This window comes from Netta rufina (genome assembly GCF_964035555.1).
Source record: "Netta rufina genome assembly, chromosome: Z".
NCBI classification, from domain to species: Eukaryota; Metazoa; Chordata; class Aves; order Anseriformes; family Anatidae; genus Netta; species Netta rufina.
Window position 1 is genome coordinate 26,767,208 of NC_140126.1, and position 23,590 is coordinate 26,790,797.

The 23,590-nt window shown below is 37.0% G+C and overlaps 1 protein-coding gene across 3 annotated transcripts in view; it reads right to left on the reverse strand.

Annotated features, from left to right (window-relative positions):
* The window catches only part of BRD10 (bromodomain containing 10), a 61,025-nt gene that overhangs the window by 6,227 nt on the left and 31,208 nt on the right, over positions 1-23,590 (reverse strand). For 2 of the 3 annotated variants that reach the window (XM_084305417.1, XM_084305419.1), the window contains exons 5-7: positions 21,538-21,627; positions 5,248-5,363; positions 1,303-1,490 (exon numbers count right to left, since the gene is read on the reverse strand). In XM_084305417.1, coding sequence (XP_084161543.1) covers positions 1,303-1,490; positions 5,248-5,363; positions 21,538-21,627 — 394 coding nt within the window. The remainder of the gene's footprint in view (positions 1-1,302; positions 1,491-5,247; positions 5,364-21,537; positions 21,628-23,590) is intronic. The other variant, XM_084305418.1, reaches the window with a different exon arrangement.

Consider the following 23,590-nt stretch of genomic DNA (forward strand, 5'->3'; position numbering starts at 1 on the left):
TTTAAACAAGTTGTTTCCAATTTAGTTTTATATTGGTTTTACACAGTGAAGTGTTGGCAATGGGAGAGCTGCACGGCTGGCTTCACAGAGAAACGACCAGGGGCTGCCCCTGTGCCAAACACAATTGGATCCAGGTGGCTTCAAAATGGACCCACAGCAAGACACAACTAAGCCCATCAGTCAGGCTGGGGGCACCACTGGGAAAGTGTATTTAAGAAAATGTGAAAACTTTCTCATCAGAGTGTGTGAGAGAGAAGTGAGAAAACAATGTCTGAGAAACAACTGATCCTGCAGACACCAAGCTCAGAGAAGGAGGGGAAGGAGATGGTGCAGGCATGGAACTGATATTTTCCTGCAGTTCGTGGACAGGATCATGCTGGAGCAGATATCCACACTGCAGAGCATGGAGAACCATACACCACAGCAGGTGTACAGAGTCTGAAAGAAGTTGCAGGCTATGAAGTGCCTACTGGCTCCTCACAGGTACCTGGAGCAGGCTCCTCACAGGTACCAGGGGCTGTGGAGAAGAACACTGATGCTGGAACAGTCTTACTCTGAAGGACTGTTGCCTGTGGACCCACACTGGAGCAGTTCTTGAAGGACTGCTGCCTACAGCAGCAACCCATGCTAGAGCTGGGGAAAGGTGTGAAGATGAAGAAGCAGCAGAGAGAAACTGCTATGAATTGACCACAACCCCCATTCCCCACCCACCTCATGCCACTCAGTGCAGGGAGGAAGTGGAGGAGTTGGGAATGGTGTAAAGTTCAGCCTGGGTAGGGAGAAAGTGGTTTAGTTTTTGTCTTTGTTTCTGACCATCCTACTTGAATTGGCAATCAATTAAATTAATTCTCCCTACATTGAGTCTGTTTTGTGTGTGACACTAATTGGTAAATGATTTCCCTGTCTTTATCTCGACCAATCTTTATCTTTTCCCATCTTATTTTCTTCTCTGTCCCGCCAAGGACAGGGAATGACAGGGCAGCTGGGTGGGTATCTGGTAGCCAGCCAAGGTCAATCCACCACAAAGTTAAATTCTGAGCAGGCACATTATGTGATCACAGAAATGATTCAGCATTAAAAATGGCAAAAGCTTGCATGAATAAGAACTCTCAGATTGGTCATATTCTGCCCCCCTCTAGCCTACACCTATCAGATGTATGTCTAAATCTATTTTAATATTAACAAAATGGTAGCTGAGGTAAAAACTATGATGCAACCTCACATAGAGAAATTCATTTCCTTAATCAACTTGATTCAGGTCATGGATCAAGTTCAGGCTATCAAATTCCATTAAATGCTTACCATTGTCTGGGTGATCTTTTCTGGGAATTTCCACATGTTCTGCAGACTCTGAAGATTTACTGCTTACTATTGCAAAAGAATCTTTGCCAGCATCAACCTCACTTTCATCATTACTCCACAATTCTCTGGTAAATTTATCATGGTCTGGATGTCTTTTAAAGTCATCGTAGTCCTTCTTCAATCTAGACCTTGAAAGTAACAAAACTAACTTTACCAAAGAATACCACTTTCTTTTAACATTCTTTTGTTTGTACTTGCTGCTACAGTAGTTGGTGTAGAACTAATTGCCTGTGTCCTTCAAAATTTTTCAGGGTAGCACTGCAAGTCTCTAAGCCCCATAAACATGAAGTAACAGTAATACTTCTTTCCTCACCAAAAAAAATGAATTGTATGCCATTAAGTCCTCTAACTATAAGCAAAAAGACTGAGTCAATTATGTCTGTCAGTGTTGAACTGCATTCATTTTCTGCTTCTTACTTCAGTTTGCACTGTGACAAACGTATCTGTATGAACTTGAATATTAGCTGTAACAAGTCTACTCCTTCCTCTGAAAACTGTGTCAACTCGAGAATTAAGTAAATTTTGTTTTTTTGAATGCATCGTGCTTCTGGCCCAGCTACGGGACCTTAACGTACCTTTCTCCTTCAAGAGGACTTTTTATTCTCTGGGCCATTAGAACAGCTGCCACTGTCATTTCCACACATTCACACTCCACTAAGAACGTGCATGTGATGGAATTGCACAGCTGCTTTACTCACTTGAGCACTCTTCAGAAACACATCCATTTTATAGCACACTTGACACTCCTCAACTGCTGCATATTTGCATTGTCCCTTCTTCTATGCCATTGTTTAGATGAGATCGAGGGATATTTTAGCATACAAATATAGTGAACTGCATGATTCAGCTTGTGGTAACCAACAAAATATTCAGGAGTATTAATTAGCAAAAGAATAAGGTGATAGCAATTAACACCTCGTGTAGAACAGAATCTAGAATCCAGTCTGGACCTAAACTCAAGCCTTCGTCACAGTAAGAATAATACCTTAATTTTACCCATTCTTATAGGTTAAAAACATATTTTTTTGCACCGAGTGCAGCAATGACTAGCTGTCCCCAAAGGGATGGGAAGGGAGGAGCTGAACTGAGTACTGAAGATGGTAGGGCAGAAGACTCACAAGCCAGGACATCATCCCACTGCCCCGGAGTGGGAGTACAGAGCAGGCCTGGAGATGGTATCTGTTTTCAGCCAAGAGCCCAAATCAACGGGCAAGTTCCTGGTGATGAGGCAGGTCTGAGGTCGAGCTGGGAAGTCAATTCACAGCTTCAGGTCAGGATCAGACCCAGTGATGGCCACCAGGGTTAGACCCAATCCAGTCATTGTTGGGCCCAATCATGATACAGGACTGAGCTCAGCCTGTGGGTCAGCCAAGATCTGCAAGACCCATAACTAGACAGGGGCAGTGCTATAGCTGAGCTGGAAACTAACATTTGTATGGCAGAGGTTGACGGCTGCATAATGACCTGAAATTGGGGTCCTGGGCCCGCGGACATGGGATGCAGATGGAGAGCCAGGTGAGGTTCGTCAGGAGCGGTAAGACCTATCTGTGTGCTCTCAGCTTTGACACTCTCACTGAGCGAAAACAACATTGAAGACTGTGTGAAGATGTAGTGCAGTGATACTTCATTAACTCTACCATTAGGATTTTGAGCTTTAAGTCTAGGTGTGGAAGAACTACAGAAGGACACTGGGGAACTACAGCAGGACACTAGGCAAACAGTACTGTATTAACATGTATTAACATTTCTGAATGGGAATTTCCTTCTTTTCTTCAGCAGAAGTTATGGCATGGTGCCAGTAAACAAATCCGATCAGTAGGTACAAGTGACTTTTCCTTTTAAACCTTGCTGCTATTCAAATACCATTCAACACTACACTCTACAATTTTGAAAGGAATAGAGTACCTCAGAAGGGGAAAATAGCATTTCAGTCATAAAGAGTACTTCTATTAATTAAAGACAACAAAAACGAAGGAAGAAAAACTCCAGACTCTTAATCCATATTGATGCCTTGCAGTGCTGAAAAGAGCACTGCCCAGCAATTGAAAACCTAGCAGGCCAACACTGTGATTCAATTAGAAGTTAACTGGCTGACATGCCCTTTGGACACTACAACTGTAGCTAGAACTGTGATGGTGCTGCTGCTTACATTATCATAAGCAGTCTTCACTCAATTGCTTTTTCCCTTTCATGACACCTTTTTTTTTACCACTGTCGTTGGTACTACACAGCTGACTAGCAGCTGCATACTGAACTCGAGTGAGACACTGATATAGAATCCCCCCATATATCTCTCTCTCTTTTACCCTCAGTTTGTAAAGACTGTTTTTCAGCTTGAGCTTTCCCTGGTGTACAGTGAGTCTGTCCAAGAAGTTCTGCCACAAATATGCCAAGGCTAGTATTGCTGCAGAAATTGTGGTTACAATACAGAGCTTACATATGAGAAATACAAATTCACCTCAAAAACTATCCTCTACTTGAAATGCATGCTTCTTTAGCTATCAGTACACATATATGCCAGACCTCAGCTGCTACCAGCATGAGTAAAATCACCACCAATGTGAGTAAAACCCCTCACATTAGGCATCCCTCATACACAGTACTTCTGTGAAGACACTTTACACTATGGAGCCACTTCCATAAGCACCACAGTTAATAAACAAAAACTAGTAATCTACAGCAGAATTTACATAAAGGATAATATACATAAAGGATAAACCAGAGAGCCAATATACTGGAAACTGAAATTCCTTCTACCAGTATACCTGTCACTTTCCAAAATGAGTCTGAGTTGCTACAGACAGGAAGAACAGCGACAAAAATGAATAGAAACTCAAACAGAAAAGAATAGAAATGAGTAGAACTTGTACTTTGGTCTATTGTTTAAAGTGAAGTGTTCAAAAATATCCTAAATTTCCAAATAAGGAAATAAGGTTTTTCATTCATGAATGATACCTATAAAGTGACCTACTAAGGAACCACCTCTTACTGTCATTGGTGTTATATGTTTTGTTTCTTTTTCATGTCGTATATTTTATGCTTTTCAGAATTAATTCTGCACCATGTAACTATATAAGTTGCTTTCTTCACACTCAACGTATAAGCAGCAGCCTAACTTTATCTAAAATTCAACACACACTCATATTTACTCTTTCAGTGTCTATGTGGCAAAACAGACAACATGTATACATGTTGCCCTGTATACAGGGCAACACCTGTCGTCTGTAGGTCAACACCTGTAACTATAACAGAGAAGTGGCACCAATCTTCAATACCAAATGACATTATAAAATCAGTATCAGATCTCCACAGGGCTTAGAGTATGGGTGCTAGATCTCAAAGAATCTTCGCTGCTGTTAACACCTTTACTTATCTGCCTCTGCTACACTGACATATAATTCTAGATGCATTCTAAATTCACAGGGCTACAACCATGTTTTAAGAATTGACTTGAATTGCTTTGTGGAGAATTCAAAAGCAACCTATTTTGGTAGCTTTAGACAGTATGCAGTCAGACTTAAAGTGTCATAAGAAGTCCTGGTCCAGTTATGTAGATACAGGTTTTCAGAATCATTTAGCCAAATAAACAGCAATAAAAATCCTAGTTGGATTGTGGTACAACTATTGAGATAGGCATACTTAAGGATTCTAGACCATTTTAGAGAAAAAAAAAATATTAGGAGTTAAACTTTACTTAGAGACACTTAGTCTGGAACATAAAATAATCCTTTCATCTAAAGCATTGACAATGCCTCCCTCCTATCTTCAAAATATATTCACTTAGTTTATTTGAGAAGCAAACTAATATTGGTTAGCTTTAAAAAGATTCACTTTGTTCTGTTTCACATCCCATGCACTATTGTTAAAAAAAGAGCAGCTAATTACCTGTTCCTTTGAAATGCTTTCATAAGCTTTGGTTCCCATGGTAACAGTTCATTAAGCAGTCGTATCAACGTACCATGCAATTCCTTTACTGCTTGCTTCCGGTGGTACCATCTTCCCTGAAAACATAAACACCATTTATTTATCATTGCATTAGACTTGAATCTTGTTTTCGTGTATTAATCCTACAGTAATCATGGTACATGTTAATACAACATAGAAAGAAAACAACTGAAAGAAAATGTTAGTGAGTTTCACTCAGTCTATCTACCCCTAGCATATGTAAGATGAATGAGTATTTCCACGTTTTTATGCTACAGAGAGACAATATACTAGTTAAGAAAGTAATACTGTAAAGATGTTAGTTTTTTATAGCCAAAACTTAAAATCAAAGCAGAATCTTAAAAAAACACTAAGTTTTTAAATTCACTTATGCTGGTAACTAACAAATGTATTAGTCTATTTCATACCAAAAATGTATTTACATTTTTAGTAGGTAGAAACAAAATTCCTACAGGAAATCTTAGAATAATTTCATTTAAAGCAAATGATACAATTTATATTATTATTTGCAAAAACAATTTACTACAAATTTCAGGGAGAAAAATCACAGTTTTTGCAATATAATTTTTCAATTTATTCAAAGTTTTAGATTAAAGAATTTTTAATAGAAATGTACTGCAACTTGGTTGTTTATGGAACAGCAGGCTATGGACAACAATTTCCTAGCTCTAAAGCCTTAAGTTTTTAACTCATGTAATTAAAACTTATTTTCTTATCCAAATTGAAATATGTCATCTTATGATCTTCCATAGAGAATTGTTTGTTAAGTCTGGAAAGGCTGAATGAGGATAAAAGATAATGGGGAAAAAACAAAACAAAACAAAACAAAAAAACAATTAGAGTGTATATACACAGCACTATTTTTTTTTTCCTCATTTAAATAGGCAAAATACAATATGGGAAAAAAACCCACACAGTGGTCACAATATGACAAAACATCTTTCTTAACGATCTTAGACACATATACATTCCTCTTAAGTATTTTTTCCAAGTAGTAGTTCTCTGGTTTATTACATAAGCAAATGAACAAGGCATATTCTGACATTAAAATTTCAATCCTGGATATGGGGAGAGCAGACTTGAGGCTGCTCAGGGAACTAGTTATTAAGGTCCCCTGGGAAACTTCTTTTGAAGGCACTGGAGTCCATCAGGGCTGGTCACTTTTTATTAGCCATCTCTTAAGAGTACAGGAGCAGGCAATTCCAAAGTACTAGAAGTAAAGCAAGCAGGGCAGAAAGCTGGCTCAGCTAAGAGGGATCTTTTTCTAGAGCTTAGGTGGAAAAGGAAAGTGTATGGATATTGTAAGCAAAGTCAAGTGACACAGGAAAACCACAGAGACACAGAGATGCTGTTTGCCACTGTGGGGATAAATTCAGTGCAGCTAAAGTTCAGTTAGAGTTGAAGCTGGTCAGTAGTGCAGGGGACAACAAAAATGGTGTTTTTAAGTATGTTAACAGCAAAAGGATGACCAGGACAATATTGGCCCATACTGGATGAGGCTAGTCACCTTACAAATAGGGATGTAGGCAAGGCAGAGACACTTAATGCCTTCTTCACCTCTTCTTTAGCACCAATGCTGAGTCCTAGGACCTGGGGAGCCCTGAGCTGGAGGACTGTGACTGCAGTAAACTCCCAACTAACTCTGAACTTCTGCAGGACTTGCTGCTCCAGCTGAATGCACTAAGTCTATGGAGCCCCATGCGATTCAACCCAGAGTACTCAAAGAGCTGGCTGATGTCATCACAAAATCTCTTTCAAACATTTGAAAGTCCTGGCAATCTGGAGAGGTCCCAGTTGACCGGAAGCTGGCAAGTGTGGTTCCAGCTTTTAAGAAGGGTAAGAAAAAAGATTCAGGTAATTACAGGCTTGTCAGTCTCAGTTCAGTGCCAGGTAAAATTATGGAGAAGATTATTCTAGGAGTTAAACACCTGAAAAACAATGCAGTCAGTGCTCATAGCCAGCACAGGTTCAAGGGGGAAAATTCTGTTTAACTAAATTAATTTCCTTTTACAAGATCACCCACTTAATCAACCAATCGAAGCAGCAGACCTGATCTTTTTGGATTTCAGCAAAGCTTTTGATACTGTCTCTCACTGTATCCTTCTGGACAAATCGTCCAGCATACACCTAGACAATTACATAATGCAGTGTATGAAAATTGGCTGATGGGTTGGGCTCAAATGGATTACATCAAACTGATGGACAGTCACTAGTGGGGTTCTGCAGGGCTCTGTTCTGGGGCTGGTTTAATTATTATTTTTTTTTTAGGAATGATCTGGACGCAGGACTCAAACTCATACTAAGTAAATTCCAGATGATAATAAGATAGGACCTGTTGAGAGGCCTTGCAGAGAGATCTTGACAAATTAGAGCTGGGCAATCACCAAATGTATGAAACTTAAGAGCAAGTGCCAGATTTTGCACCTGTGCTGGGGCAGTCCTTGATTATGTACAGACTGGAGGAAGAGAGGCCAGCAAAACAGCCCCAGTACGAGGGATCTAGGGGTTTTGGTCAATGGTAAAATGAATGTGAGTCAACTGGGGTGCATCAAGCACAGCACTGCTAGCTGGTCAAGGGAAGTGATTGTCAAGCTCTACTCTGTGCTGGTGAAGCTTCACCTCAAGTACAGCGTGTATTTTGGGTGCCACAATTTAAGATGGACATAAAACTATTGGAACGTCCTAAGGAGGGTTACAGAGATGGTGAATGGTCTGGAGGGGAAGATGTGTGAGGAGCAGCTAAGGTCCCTTGGTTTGCTCAGCCCCGAGCAGAGCAGGCTGAGGGGAGGCCTCATGGCGGCCTGCAGCTCCCTCACAAGGGGATCAGAGGGGCAGGCGCTGAGCTCTGCTCTCTGGGGACAGCGACAGGACCCGAGGGAACGGCATGGAGCTGGGACAGGGGAGGGTCAGGCTGGGGGTTAGGGACAGGTTCTGCACCCAGAAGGTGGTTGGGAACTGGGACAGGCTTCCCAGGGCAGTGGGCACAGCACTGAGCCTGCTGGAGATCAAGAAGCATGTGGACAATGATCTCAGATGTATGGTTTAATTTTTAGGTAGTCCTGTTAGACTTAATGATCTTTGTGGGTCCCTTACAACTCATGACATTCTGTGATTTAGTGATATATGAACAGCTACAAAAGGAGATATGGTATGCTATAGTACTTTTGCCATTCTAAGTAATTCAGCGCATTTTACATAAATGAGGATTCATTACATCCGTTGACTTGTCAGAGATGTTAAGAAAATAAAGAGACTACAGTTCTGCAAGAAAAAGAAGCAAGACTTGGGAATCTATGTATTTGATACATATCTTCAGCTTTTGATAAACAGCTTCCTGTGGTCCAGCGCACAAATAAACCTATGGAAGAAAAGGCTGGACAAAGCTCAACTTGTCTGCTATCCAACAGTCTTTAATAATGAATTTTCTATGCACTGTGGAATAATTCCTTTCTACAAGTTTCAGCTGATCTCTACAATGCACAGCAGGGCCAATCAGGCTGAATGCTTGTTTGAAGACCAGGTATCTTATTTATAAGTAATCATTTACATGTTACATAGCAAAATGAACAGCTACCCCTTCAAATTCTTTGATTAAAATTAAAAAATCAGAAGGTTTTAACTAGGAAATTATGCCCCATTACCACATAACAATTAGTGCTGAGCCCACAGGCAACCCAGGAAACTGCTCTAATTTTCCCCACTTGTGGCCAGTCATAATTTGCACATGTAATACACTGCAGCATAAAACCTGCCACTGAGCACTGCAACAGGAAATAGCCCTTGTGTATACTGCAGCCTACCAAAGGCAACCAATATCACCTCTTAATACTAGCAGTCAACAGAATTAATTGCTAATTTATGAGAGAATTATGTGAACAGATTTATCTTTCCAGTAAAGTATATAAAACATTTCACAGAGTTTTAAGTGATTGATTATATACTACATAGTATCAGTGGATTATGTCAAAAGAAAAAATAAATTATATCATTACTGTCAGAATATAGAAATGCTGTACAAGATCTGATATAGCAAAGAATGGGATGTGTGAAAAAATGTATTAAAATGACTACAGAGTAAAAATCAACAAGACATGGTGAATTTTTAAGATACTCATTTATTGTTAAATAAGATTTGGTTTATACAGGAAAACAAAACAAAACAAAACAAAACAAAAAACTGTATCTATGAGCCAGATAAATACTAGCTGAATCACTGAGTAAACTTCGAACTGATACTTGTATCATGCATTGAATAGCTGGACACAAGTAGAAGGCTTAATCAAGAATAGACCTCAGAACTTTACCACCTGCACTATCACGTAAAGGAAAGTTCTTTTTTTTTAGAGGTCACATTTCTCCTTGCTTAAAAAAAAAAAAAATAAGGCAAAAAATACACACAATTCTAGTGATAGTTTTTTAGTGAAAATTATTGTCCTCTACTTACCATCTCTAGAAAACCCGATTTGATTCCCAATCATTTTTATGCAATTATGTAAATACATATTAACAAATGTATTAATCATTTTCCTGTATTTCAACTACTCACTTTTTTACTGGGGTTTAGTAGTTGGCAGTAAATCTGGTAGTGACAACACACAGAAATTAGAGTATCTTTTCCTCAGAAAGAATATCTTTCCCTCAGAAACAGCCATGGTGCAGAACATATAGGGACCAAAAAGTTTGGAAAAATAAATCATTTTTTCAATAACTGTAGTTCAGTTCAATCAGCTATTGTTCCTTAAATTTTAAAATATAAAAAGGGAAATAAAAAATGTCTACAAGCTTGAGACACATCACTACAAAATTTAGCATCATGTTTGTTATGCGTTTTAATTCTCTAATATAGTGTACTGGTTTCAGCTGGGATTGAGTACATAGAGTTTCTTCACAGAAGCTGGTAGGGTGCTGTGTTTTGGATATCTGATGAAAATTGTGGTGATAAAACACTGATGTTTTAGATGTTGCAGGGCAGTGCTGACTGGAAAATGGACTTTTCAGCTTCTCGTGATGCCCTGCCAGCAAAGAGGTTGAGGAGACACAAAGAGCTGGGAAGGGACGCAGCCAGGACAGGCGACCCAAACCAACCCAAGGAATATTCTATACCATATGACATCGTGATCAGCAATAAAACTGGGGGGAGTAGCCTGAGGGCAGGGCACTGCCATTGCTCAGGGACTGGCTGAGCATCAGTTAGATGGTGGTGAGTAGGTGCGATGTACATCACTTACTTTGTGTATTCTTTTCTTTTTTTTCCTCTCCTCTTTCTCTCCTATTAAACTGCCCTAAACTCATGAGTTTTGTTTTGTTTTGTTTTTCCATGCTTCTCTCCCTCTGGTGTGCATGAGTGAGTGAATGGTTGTGTGGTGCTTAACTGCCTGCTGGGTTAAACTACAACACATAGTCTTGTGATTTTCCAATAAAAAAGCAAATCAATGATTGATGAAGCTCTGACCTAGCTCCCTACTTCAGCAATATGTAGCAGCCTACTTTCTATGCAACATAAACTTCCCTTTACAAATATTTATGTATAAATATTTATGTATAAAATGGCCACAAATTGAAGCTCAGGAGGTTTAGGATGGACTTTAGAAACTGTATTTTTATCAGAAACCAATGGCATTAGAACAGGTTGTCCAGAAAAGCTGCTGAGTTGCCATTCCTTCATGTTTTCAAAATTCCACTCAGAAGGCCTCGGTTGACCTACTGCAGCAATAGCAGTAGTGCTGCTTCAAGGTCCATGAAATTTGAAGGTGTCTCTTCAAAAGTCAGACTAGAGGATTTCTTAAGGTGAAAGATAAAGCCTCTGAATATGAACTGATGTGCTAACGGGATGAACAAATGAATAGAATGCAGCATTGTGTTGCTTTCATGGTTCTGCTCGACTTTCTTGGAGTCAGACTTGATGATTGCTGTGGGTCCCGTCCAACTCAGGATACTCTACAATTCTGTGATCTCAGGGGCAAAAAATTGCTTATAAGCACAGAATAGCATGACCTTTCTACTCAGAATAATCAAAATACAGTTGCCCATGAAAATCCATGGTGAGTGGTTTAGTTGAACAGCAGCGTTTATACAACTGTGTAGCTATTACAGCTCCATGGTTCAGTCCTCTCATCAATGAGGGGTACGCAGAGATGGAGATCTGGATGTACTACCTTCCAGTGTATACGAACTTCAACAGCACTTTATTAGTAGACATGGAATACAAATACATAAGTATTTCAACCCAAGACAATCTTTACTGGAAAAAAGGTCTTTCCTTATCAATGAAAGGCTTGCTCTTAATACATATGAAGGAGTTGTTCCCCTTCAGTTTAGTTGAGCTAATTCTCAGTTTGCTAAGCTTTTACAGCCTACACTCCAAACTGATTATTTATGCAGAAATATCCAGTGACTAACCTGGATGTGCACAGAATTACATTCTTATGTTGCTGGTAATTCACATTGCCAATAGCACTGCTTCTATACTGCTATTTGACTATATGACTGCTACTTATGGTCTTGTTTCAGGTAGTGATGAACAAAACACTTTTTTTTTGTGTGTGCAAATGCAACACATGGTATTAACAGCAAAGCAAACAAGATAAAAGGGCCTAGACTAAGGCCAAGTACAAAATGTTACCTGAAGCTGTGTTAAGCTACAACTAAATTTTAAAAATGCAAACGCAACAAAAAAAAAATCAGAAATGTGTTGAATGTTTCCACATAAGCAAAGAGAAACATTCAACGCATTCTCAACTGAAAACTTACCTTTTAAAATTAGGTTTCTGACATCCAGAGCAGCCAGGGAATGCTGACTCCACTCTCCGTGATGTCCCAACATACACTATTCTGGCATATTCATCATGGAACCCCAAAGCAGACTGGAGCCAGGATATTGGTATATGGGGTAAGGACTGAACTTCATAAGGGAGTTTTTGTTTTGTTTTTTAAATAAACACACACACACACAACCACAATATTATGCAGTTTTATAAGGTTTTCTTTAGTCTTTACTTTATATCCTGGGGATATAAAATAAAGAAATTAGAAATCTTATAAAACCATGCAATATTGTTGAAAAGGGGTGGTGGTGGAGGGAGAAAACTTACCTTACCCTTAATAGGCCTGCTCCATTCTGCAGCGGGGTTCTGTGGTATGTGTGACATCACCAGTCTACCGTTTTCTAGTGATGTCACACGGAGAGGGAGTTGATGATCTGCAGCTGCTTTGGACATCAGATACCTAAAGAAAAGAGATTAATAACTTTTTCAATTCAGAGATGGAATGATATTGAATACTATTATTAACCAACTTACGGGCCGACTACTAGAATTTCAGACACTTTAGTGGAAGCTTTGACTAAATAAGAATGAATGATGAGATCACTTGTGCTATACAAACTCATCTATAATTGAATGCGCTTTCATTTTGAAAAAGCTTGGAGTTACTTTCTATAGTTGAAGTTCCTGCAAGTCAATAACTTGTATTTACCCTAGGCAACGTTATTCTGAATTTTTTATCTACCATCTGCTAACTTCTGATTTTATTAGAGGTCTGGGGAGTCAGGAAGAATGACTGGTAGTAAATCATAAAACAAACTCACTCATGACATCTCTTTATTGATCATCTTTTTGAGCATTTACCTGTAACTAGTTAAAAGACTGGTGAACACTTTATGTCAACCCTCGAACTTTTGTGGCTTTTTTTTTTCCGTAAGATTTCTGCTTGCACTTTCATGATGTGAATCCAGTCAAATCAAGCTATATCCTGAAATGGTATCCTAAACTCTTATTAATAATTGCAAACAAATGGACTGGCAAAAACAAACAAACAAAACCACCACCCCACCACAAAAACAAACAAAACAAAGCAAAACAAAACAAAAAAGCCCACAACAACACAAGAGCACAAAAATAAGTTTCTTGCTATAGGATGTGTCTTTATCTCGTGATTTAGGTCATTACTGTGAAATGACTCTCCAGACATTCAGCCATGTCCTAATTTTCTTTGGGCAAAATTACAACATGATGATCAGTGCATTGATTATCTCCCACATTTAAAACTGTAAAACACAAAAATGCAGGATAAAGTTTATCATCAGCATATTCAAAGAATCATAGACTGGCTTGGGTTGGAAGGGACCTTAAAGACCACCTAGTTCCAACCCAGCTGCCATTGGCAGAGACGCCATCCAATAGATCAGATTGGCCAAAGCTCCATCTAGCCTTGGGCCTTAAACAGCTCCAAGGGATGGAGCATCCACAACATCTCTGGGCAACCTGTTCCAGTGCCTCACCATCCTTATAGTGAAGAATTTCCTCCTAATGTCTAATCTAAATCTATCCTTTTATTTAGTTATCCTTATATTTAGTTTAAGACCATTCCTCCTTGTCCAATCATTATCTACCTGAGTAAAGAGTCCGTCTCCATCTTTTCTATAAGACCTCTTTAAGTATTTACCTTACTATCTTTGCCAAACTAACTCAGAAGACAAATTATATACCACTGAACTGTCACATTTTGCTGTTAATTATAAGAAATTCAAGATATTAATTTATACTTCTGTGACTCATGAAGAAACTGGATGCATGCAGTATCTTAAGCTGTTTAAAAAAGCTGATGTTCCTTTTAACTAATTAAGTATCTCATCTGACTTTCATATAGCTGAATTTTTCATCTTTCTTAACTCTGTATATATATATATATTTTACTATCCTTCAACTGAACACCTTAAAATCAACTGTTTTATTTCAACTATGTGTACTGACAGGAATGCCTTGCATGCTTTTTCAAAATAATATACTAACTGACCGAAATCCAAAGCACTATGGAATGTCCTGAATACACAGCAGTATCTCTATGATGAAAACATTCCATATTAAATGTATGAGTATCTATTCATATCTTTGATGCAGAACTCACACCTTCACATCTGGAATTTTAAAAGATAAATGATAGAAGTGGCTTAGGTGAAACATCTTAGCATACATTTATTGGAGGACTAGCCTAGAAACTAGGAAAGGCATGAAAAATGATGGGATGTTAAGAGAAAACAGCTGTGAAAAAATACACCTAATACAGGGAGCAACAGAGGTACTGGAGAAGCTATGAAAAACACAAGACTGAGACAAAAATACAGAAAGCTAATGAAATAAGCATAAGCCAGGAATTGCAGAGAAGTAATTGTTGTGGGAAATCTTTCAAAATTTGAAGCCTATAATTGGCTATATTCCTTCATGGCAAGCAAATAATTAGCTGCTTGAATTTCCAAAAACTCCACATGCTCATTTTCATCTCAGGACTATAAGAAATAGCACAAACATAAATGTGAATTTCAAAAACTTATTTCAGACTCCAAATTCAATGTTTTGGAGCTATAGCAGTGTTTTTAAAGATGCAGACAAGCCAGGAAGAAGCAATAACAGACTATTCGAAAGTCAGTAAAGTACAAATCAAGTTTTTAGGACAAAGAATGGAAAAAGAGTATGTTAGATATTTTGCAGAAGAAGATGCATAGTGATACAGAACCTGAGATGAAATTAAAATATTATGTTTCAGCTGCAAGACTACAACTAGATCTATTATGTTATTCCATTAAAGATTTAGGATAAGGATCCCCTCATCTAAAGTTTAAATCAAAAGCATACACAGATTTCTCAGACAGTATAATTATCTGTTTGCATGTATATTAGTATAAATATAAAACTTTGCAAACAAGTATAACAGAGAACTCCTTACATCCCAAATTGTCAAGCACAGTGCATATTTCACTGAGGAGGGAGCAGAAGAATTGGGAGAAGAAGTCCACCTCATGCTAACAAGTGAAGAAAATTTAACCCAGTACCAACAAATTTTCCACCGAACCCAAATGAGAAGACACTATATATTTTTTTCCACTTTACAATTTGTAAAGTTGGTGTATGAATCACAGAAATATTAGTAAAAGCCCTAATCTATTTTTGGTGGTTGCATATGTTTCCACCAAGCATTCTTGGGAATTGTTGTTCATTCTTATTCAAACACAGTTCCCCTACCAAACATTTTCAAACAGATGGCAATATTGCCCATTTCTTTCCTAAATACATTTCTAAAATTCTTCCTCTGTGTATTTAGTAAATAAGCCATTTTGCATTATTTCTGCTATGTATCTTTTTTTTTTTTCTTTTCTTTTCTTTTTTAATTAATGCGTGGCAGTGAAAAAGTCAGTCTCTTCTCTTATTTTGGATACTTCCATTTCCTATGAACACATTGAACAACAACAATAAAAAGACACTGTTCCATCATACTGTCCTGGCTCAATGTGGCTCAAATGGCTTTGAACAGTCTTGTGGATCCCACAAACGAATTTATGTCAGAAGTCCTAAATACTTCTGACCTGAACTGGTAGTTCCCCCCTTCTTTTGAACTCTGAATCTTCAGGTGCACTTCTAAATACAGATTTCTGCAGCTTATGAATTTAAGCTTGTATGAATTTAAGCTTGCAGAAAGCCTTAGTTTGTCTTCAGCACTTCTGTTATTCATCTACTTAAAAGATATATCCACCCCTAAAGATAGACAAAGATGTTTACCTGGGTTAGGAAACACAACCACCTAATTTAAACCTTCAGAAACAACATTAGAAAACAGCAAAATCCAAAACCTTTACAAAGGAGGTTTTTATCTTTCTTATTACTACGTCAAGAACACTAGAGTGTTACACACCTTTGCAAAACAGCAAAATTTTCAATCCTTTTCCTACAAACCCTGGCTAGTTGTCAACTTGGCTATCTCCTTTGACTAGCTAACTCTCCTTCCCCTCACCTTTGTCTGACTTTTCCTGTAGGGAGAGTCTGGCTTCCTACTCTGGAACATATTGCCCTTTATCATTTTAACCCTGTGTACTTAACTTCAGGAATCCTGGGCTCCAGTCTCTCTTCTCCCTCCGCAGACATCTATGCAGTTACGAATCAGACTTGCATGCAATGATTCAAATCCAATGGCACTACCAACAAATTCTTACATTTCAATAAACAATCTTTGAATGTTTATGCTCTCTTTAGACGATCTAAGCTCTAACATAGACATAGGACAGTGTCTAGAGTTAACTGATCTTGTCGCAACCCAGTTCACTTTACAACAAACATGCTTACTATAAAGTCAGGTTAAGAAATAACACCTGCCTCTGCAGGCTTCTCTAAGCCCCAAATTTACTATCTGATACAAGCATCTGCAATCCTGTCACAGTTTCATACTACACAATGGCAAGAAGAGATTAAAAAATACTCAAGTTCAGCTGTACTATACAACAGTTAAATACATACAACTACTGACTTACAGAATAGCTTAATTAACAGTTTCATGCAAAAATGGCTTCAGATGACTAAAGAAGGTGATTATCTGAATAGCAGTAAAGAAATTTCTATTCACTCTGCAACTCTCCCTCATTTTACCTGACACAGCAGAAAACACCAAAAAAAAATAAAAGGATTAAAAATTTCAGACTGTTAGTTGTTATCCTGCATACTGATCAGGACAAAAGGTGTTACTTTGCATTTCTTAATTAATTTACTAGTTAGAGCAAATGTCAAAGAGCTCCCATTCAAATGAACTGTCATGCTTATATATATATACATTCTCAGCAAACATGATGTAAAAATGGAGTAAAATTTCAAGAGAATGATTTTTAGCCAACACTGTATTTCAGATTCTCAGTTGTCTACTGACTAGTGATGACTTTCGCTGCATCTTACCTATGATGGTATTAGCAACAAAACAGACAATTCTTATTAAAATCTAATTTTTCTTGTTGTAAGTTTTCTTTTCATATTCATTCCTTTTTTACTATTGCTTTAAAATGAAAGGACATCACTTTTCAAATGTGACATAGAAACACAGCAAAACATACTTTTTAAAAATATGTACACCATACGAGTGTACACACACACAAATACACAAAAATGAGTAACACTTTTTTTAATTAAAAAAAAAAGAAGTTCCTCACTTAAAACAAGTTCCTTACTTCCTGACTCTTCAGATATGCTAATTTGTAAAGGTGTCATTTGTTAACTGCCATTTTTTACTTGGCTTCTTTTTGGGTCCTATTAGCCTATCTCAGATTTTAGATCTTAGATTTCCTTTAAGGATATAAAATTTTCTACATAGCAAAATAAAATCAAGAACTTTAGCCTTCAGATTATACTGACAATTTTAAGGCAGTCCATCAGGGGCTGGCCTACTGTAATTCCATAACTAAAAAACATAGTGCTCCATAATGACAAATACAGCGACATCAGAGAACAGTTTACAAGATAGAAATCTAAGATACTATTCTGACAATACCCAGCACTCAAAGCAATAGATGGCAGATCCAAATTACAGTTATATTTCAGCAGTACACAAGGCTGCTGAATAGAGTCAGGTACTACTTGAGTGCTGGCACCTTTCTCACTCACTTCCACACTGTATGCTGCATTTGACCTTCTGATGAAAACTTCAAGATATTCTCTGAGAATCATGAATAATGAGGGGGGAAGAATGAAATTTAGCACTGTGTACTTTCCTGTAAAGACAGACTAAAATAAAGACTAATATCTTCAGTAGTCACAAACAAATCTTTAAAACTACAATAACATATCACATAATTTCAGAAAATGGTGATAGATTCTTTGCCCAGACTACACGAGGTGCCTTGTGGAAAGGTTCCATTCCTTTCAAAGGTACAAAAGAGACTTCACCTAAGGAGATGTCACCTCCTGAAGTCTCCTCTCAAGTCACAGTATGCCAACTTCCCTTTGGTTTTTCTTCTACAGCTCCTCACACAATGTTTGTGCCAGGACACATGCTTTAGGACATGCCAAAGCCAGAAGCCATTCTATATTAGACATTCTTGATGGAGCTACCCACCATCATTTTACAAGATGGTACACAGGGATTAGATTTCCTCCACTTGATGCAAATCCCTCAATTCCCTTTTATGCGTGTCCAGCTTTCTTTTTCCCATCTAAATACTCAAACAAATAACAAATCTGCCCAATATATTATTTTCTCTCCATCGTGAAATTCATAAGGTAGTGAGGAGAGGAATTATTTAGTAGCTGAACAGATAGAGAATTTTAGAGCACCTCTGTCTTAGATTGTAATATCCCTAATAACTTCAGCTGCCACAAAAGAGCACTTCTCATGACAAAAGCAGTCCCACTTTCTTTTGTTTGAGATGCTCACTCTTGTCCTTACAGCAACCCTTCAATCTGTGGCAGAAGACAAGCAGAGAGGTATCTGTGCAAATGCACTATTAAGTTGCCCTAGGAAAATGATCTGGGTTAAAACCACCTCATCAGCTGTGGAAAAGAATGTTTGGTTTATTGCAGACTCAATTCACCATGCAGCTGAACAAAGAATTTTGCTACCCTCTCTTATGGAGTGGCAGAGAAAACAGAAGCTGATGGAGTGATGGAGAATAGGAACTATTTTTTGGCAGCAGTTTTCACTTACGTCAGTTGAAAGCATGTGTGAAAATGCAGCTTCACATCTGAACTGTGGCTAGAGTTCAAGAGGAAAGCAGTCTGGAAAGAAGTAATACTAAGACTGAATTTCTGTTCAGCATTAAAGAATTGAGGTCAAATTTCATTTTTTTTCTCTAGACAGTTACTGCAAACCGGCACTAATGAAAATCTTATCATTGTTACAAAAAAATCAACAGTAATGAAGCAGAAGTGTAATGGATAACTTCTATTCATAGCTAATTCAAATGGTATTGCAGATGTACAAAAGAGTAATGAAAATTCTTTCAAATAGGTTTATTATTTCACTGTTGTGGGAGGAATTGGTAGTAATGCCTACATTAAAATTATCCATGTCTTTCCTTTACATAACCCTGTTTTAATTTGCTTTTAACTTGCCAAACAAAACTTATTTGAGCTAAGTATCTCTCGTGTCATTTGCTGGCTCCAGATGATGTTCTGAAAAGTGTCAGATATGAGTCCAACTATCTACAAAAATGCCAGCAAACAGTATGTTTACTCATGTTAAAGAAGTCTTATAGTTCAGCTTTTTCATTATAGACTTCAGTACTTCAAAAATTTGGAAAAGGAATTCCTTTTATATAGTCTAGAATTATTTCCTTGGAAACAAAGGACAGTTAGGACAAAGAAAAAGCTTGTACATTAAAGTCTTAATGTAAATTAGAAAAGCTATAGTTTTAATACGCAGTAGTATTTACCATAAGCTTTAAAGATTTCTGTGAGAGTTTAACTCAGTAACATGTGTTAACAAATACTATAACTGGTATTACCAAGAGAGCTAGTCATGAAGAAGAAGATTCACCATTAAAAAAAAAAAAAAAACATCAAGACAGATACCATGAAGTAGTAAGAACACCACCATTTCCACCATCTTCAGTTCCAAACAAGAAAAGGCCATGAACAGCCTTAAAATTATCATCATTTATCATATTAAAATGAGCTTTCACATTAGGTCATATTTGCAATGTTCAATCAGTATGTTTCACTTAATATGCAAGGCACTACAGAAAACTGAAAGAAATTGAGAATGCTTCTGGAACTGCCACTGCCATTTGTGTCAGAGCTGACAGACAAAAGTCTGCCTCTCTTCTAAAGTTATCTAACTTAATTATGCATGGCATTACTGGCATCAAAAATGCAACTCTAATAACTTCCCTTGCAAAGTGAAACCACATTCTGTCTAGCCAAGTTTGCTAACTTAACATCTTTTTATTTGTATTTTTTAGAAGTATGCAATTTTTAAAACATTTCCAATGTTTTAAATCAATACTTCACTGTTTATTTATGATCATTTCTTCAGCAATTAGTCTTTATTCTTTATGTTGTATTTCTATATCACAAGTGTTTAAAGACACAGAATTATGATCAGATAGAGCTATACAAGCACAAAGAAAGATTGTCCTTACCTCATAACTTCTGACCACTGATTGAGTTGTATCTCAACTCCCCCGTACTTGAGAGTTTGTCTGGTTTTTAAGATGGTGTGATTAGAACTAAACATAGTATTCCTGCTGAAGTCATGCAACTTATTTACATAATGACATTATCAGATTTCAGTTCAAAGAGCAATTATGACATATTTAGCATTTGTCTACCCTTGAACAAGCTTTGGTATGGTTTTACTAGTACTAAAAGTCTCACCTATACTAGGATTATTGGTATGCTGATGTGTACTCTAATTTTTGGCTTTTTCTTCTATTGTTGACATAGCCTTTCTGATAACCTCTTGACAATCTTATCTTAGAACCAATCTGCAATTTAGCAACTACAAAATAACTTCAAGTGAAGTCTGTCTTTCTTTGGATGTTGTGACAGCTATAATGTTAAGTGTCTGCACTGAAATTTGTCTTTCAGTACCTATCCTGCACCATGTCTCTCTCCTGTATTTAAAAAATTATAAAGAAAGGATGTTTCTGCATGAGACTAAGGATATTCACATAAATTATCATCCTAATTTCTAAGGTATAGAAAAAGCAACTTTTTTGTCTACTACTACTCATAGGAAAGACACAGATTTGCCTGCCAAAGGTTTAATAAAGAAAACTGCAGTGAAAAAGTCATTACTAACAAGAGTTGGCTGTACGGGGCCATTTAAATGAGCACAATTTACTCATTTAAAGCCAGCCCGCACCCTGAGGAGAATCAGTGCCTCCTAACGAAACCCCAAACATAGTGGATTCTCTTTCTAATGGTTATTCTTTTAAGTTTTTCAGCTGCATAGACTCTCAGGGTACTTCAGGGAAAATTTATATCTCAATATTGTATCTAAAGCCAGATAGCATGCATTCCTGTACAACCTACTTGAATACAAAACATAAGCAAAGACAGTTTTAGTAACTTATTTGCAAAATAAAAGTTAGAAATCCTGAAAATCATCTTGACAGTCAGGGCACAAGAAGATCTGATCAGTCCTGCATCGACAGATAAGAGAACTCTGCCCAGTAAGCCTGTTGGCAAGTTTGTTCTCAAGGAACATGTTTAACAGAAATGAACTGCTCCTTCTAAGGTATTACCACTACTCACATTTTATTCTGGCAGTGAAAAGTGTAAACAAATAGTTACTGAATTTACTTATCAAAAGAACGTTGTGAACAGTGTACTACATACAGAAGAAATGAAGATAAGGTCTCCAACCTTACGATGTTTCATGCAATCACTGAAAAGGCATAAAATCTTCAATTGACAGGCCTCAGCAAATAACTGGCATAGTTTTATACTCATACAAGAGAAAACTTTTTATGTCACATACCGATTTCTTTTTAATGTCCTCCAGATCTTTGAGTTCATTCTCAATCTTTGTGATTAATTCCCTGAGTTCATCAAGATTAGTGCAAATAAGCTAAAAAACAAATGAACATAAACACTTGGTAATGTGGGACTTGGAAAATGCACAATGAAGTCAAATAAAATCTAAAAGCACATGCTATTACTTGGTGCCAACCATGTGATTTTTATTTCCTTATATTATTTAATGTAAAAAAAAAAATAAAAAAAAAAAGGACCTCTTCAAATCAAATTACTAAGAAAGTAATTCACTTCAGATATAAATTGCATCTCTGCATATGAGCTTCCATTCCAAAATGTAGGTATTTTCTCAAAACTGCAGTGAATGACACAAATTACCAAATTTATCTCAAGCGTAGCAATGAGTCAGAACAGGCTTGAGTACCAAACAATAACTTGGTGAGTTAATATGTGCTAGCTTTGGACTATGCTGTGATTATAATATTATTACACTTGTTACAACTTTGACATGAACAGAACCTTGTATGTTTATATGAAGTATTCCAGAAAGAAAACCTATATATGCCTATCAAAACTCTTTTGTTTTAGCAAAGGTACTATATCTAATGCATTGGAATTTCTTCTTGCTCCTGTTCTTAGCAAACAGCTTTTTACATTTTTCCTTTCACAATATGGATGTCATTTCCTTGAGTAAATTTTTAAAGAAACACAAATGACCTTTAAGTTTTGGCTTACTGTCACTTAGGGCAATTACAGACTTACTAACCTGGAAATGATTAAGCTATTAGATTCGTTCGGGCCACTGCATCTAAAGACTTTTCCACCCTTAGGTGGAAATGTTTTCATTACTATTGAAAACATGTTGAAGTAACTTTAAAAAAAAATAATCAAATCCAAGTAGGAAAAAAAAAAAAAAAAAAAAAAAAAAGCCCACAAATACACTATTATAATAAAATTGCTAATATCTTTTTATGCCAAATCAGTAATTCACAACAATACATCTTTACTTCAGTTGCACATAATGTTCTAGATTTGGAGTAAATTCATATAAAAAACACTAAGTTGTTTCATTATTACAACACAGAACAGACAATTTCAGCAAAACACATTTCAGAAGCCTCTAATATCATACATACAACTATTTTCATCATATTTGTGTACATTTAAGAGCACTTTAGGGAAATGGAGCAGCTCCAACTAAAAATTTACAGTGTTCATATTTAGAAGTTCAAACTAGAGAATGAATAAGGAAATTTTCACTGTGTTGCTGTAGACAAAATGTGTAAAAATTAACTTCCAGTTAGTTTCTCTCTTGATCCAGAAAAATATTATTGCTATGGGCAACTCTATGAGGTTCAATACTGCATGTCTGTTTTGCATGTAAATAAGTTCCAAGTACATAAATGTAAAAGAGAAGCCAAGTAATTGTTTTTTCTTCTCCCATCTGGCCTGCAAGCAAACTTATAATACAGCATTATTATACAAAAATGTGCAAGTTTGTCACATCAAGCCCTTGACATAACTCAAAAAAGCCATAGGTAGAGATTTCCCTTTACAGAACTACATACATTTCCCTTTACAGAACTTTACATACTCCATATGTAACTGACGATTCAGTTTTTGAATTGTATCGTTGCATTTTATTTTCTCATACCAAATGTGTTTAATTCAATGATCAAAGACAAAGCAAGAACTATGAACCAAAGAAAGATACTATCTGTTCAGCCCTGTACTTCATTTGCTAGAAGTGTATGAACTTCTCTCTAAAAGTTCATTTGTAGTAAGGCAGGAGTTTTTTAAGAAGGATGACTTCAGTATCATGTTAGTTGAATGCTTTCCTGGAAATACCAATTTTATCTTTACCATACAGCTTCCACATGTCATCGGACAATTCATGTTGCCAAGCTTGTCACAGGTCCTAGTCCTGTTTCTCCTTTTCAGAACAGTCACTTGAGACATAAGAATCCGATTTGCAAAATCGTCAGTGTGTATCAGTCCAAATTACATCAACATAAAAAACAAAACAAAACAAAACAAAACAAAACAAAAACCTAAAA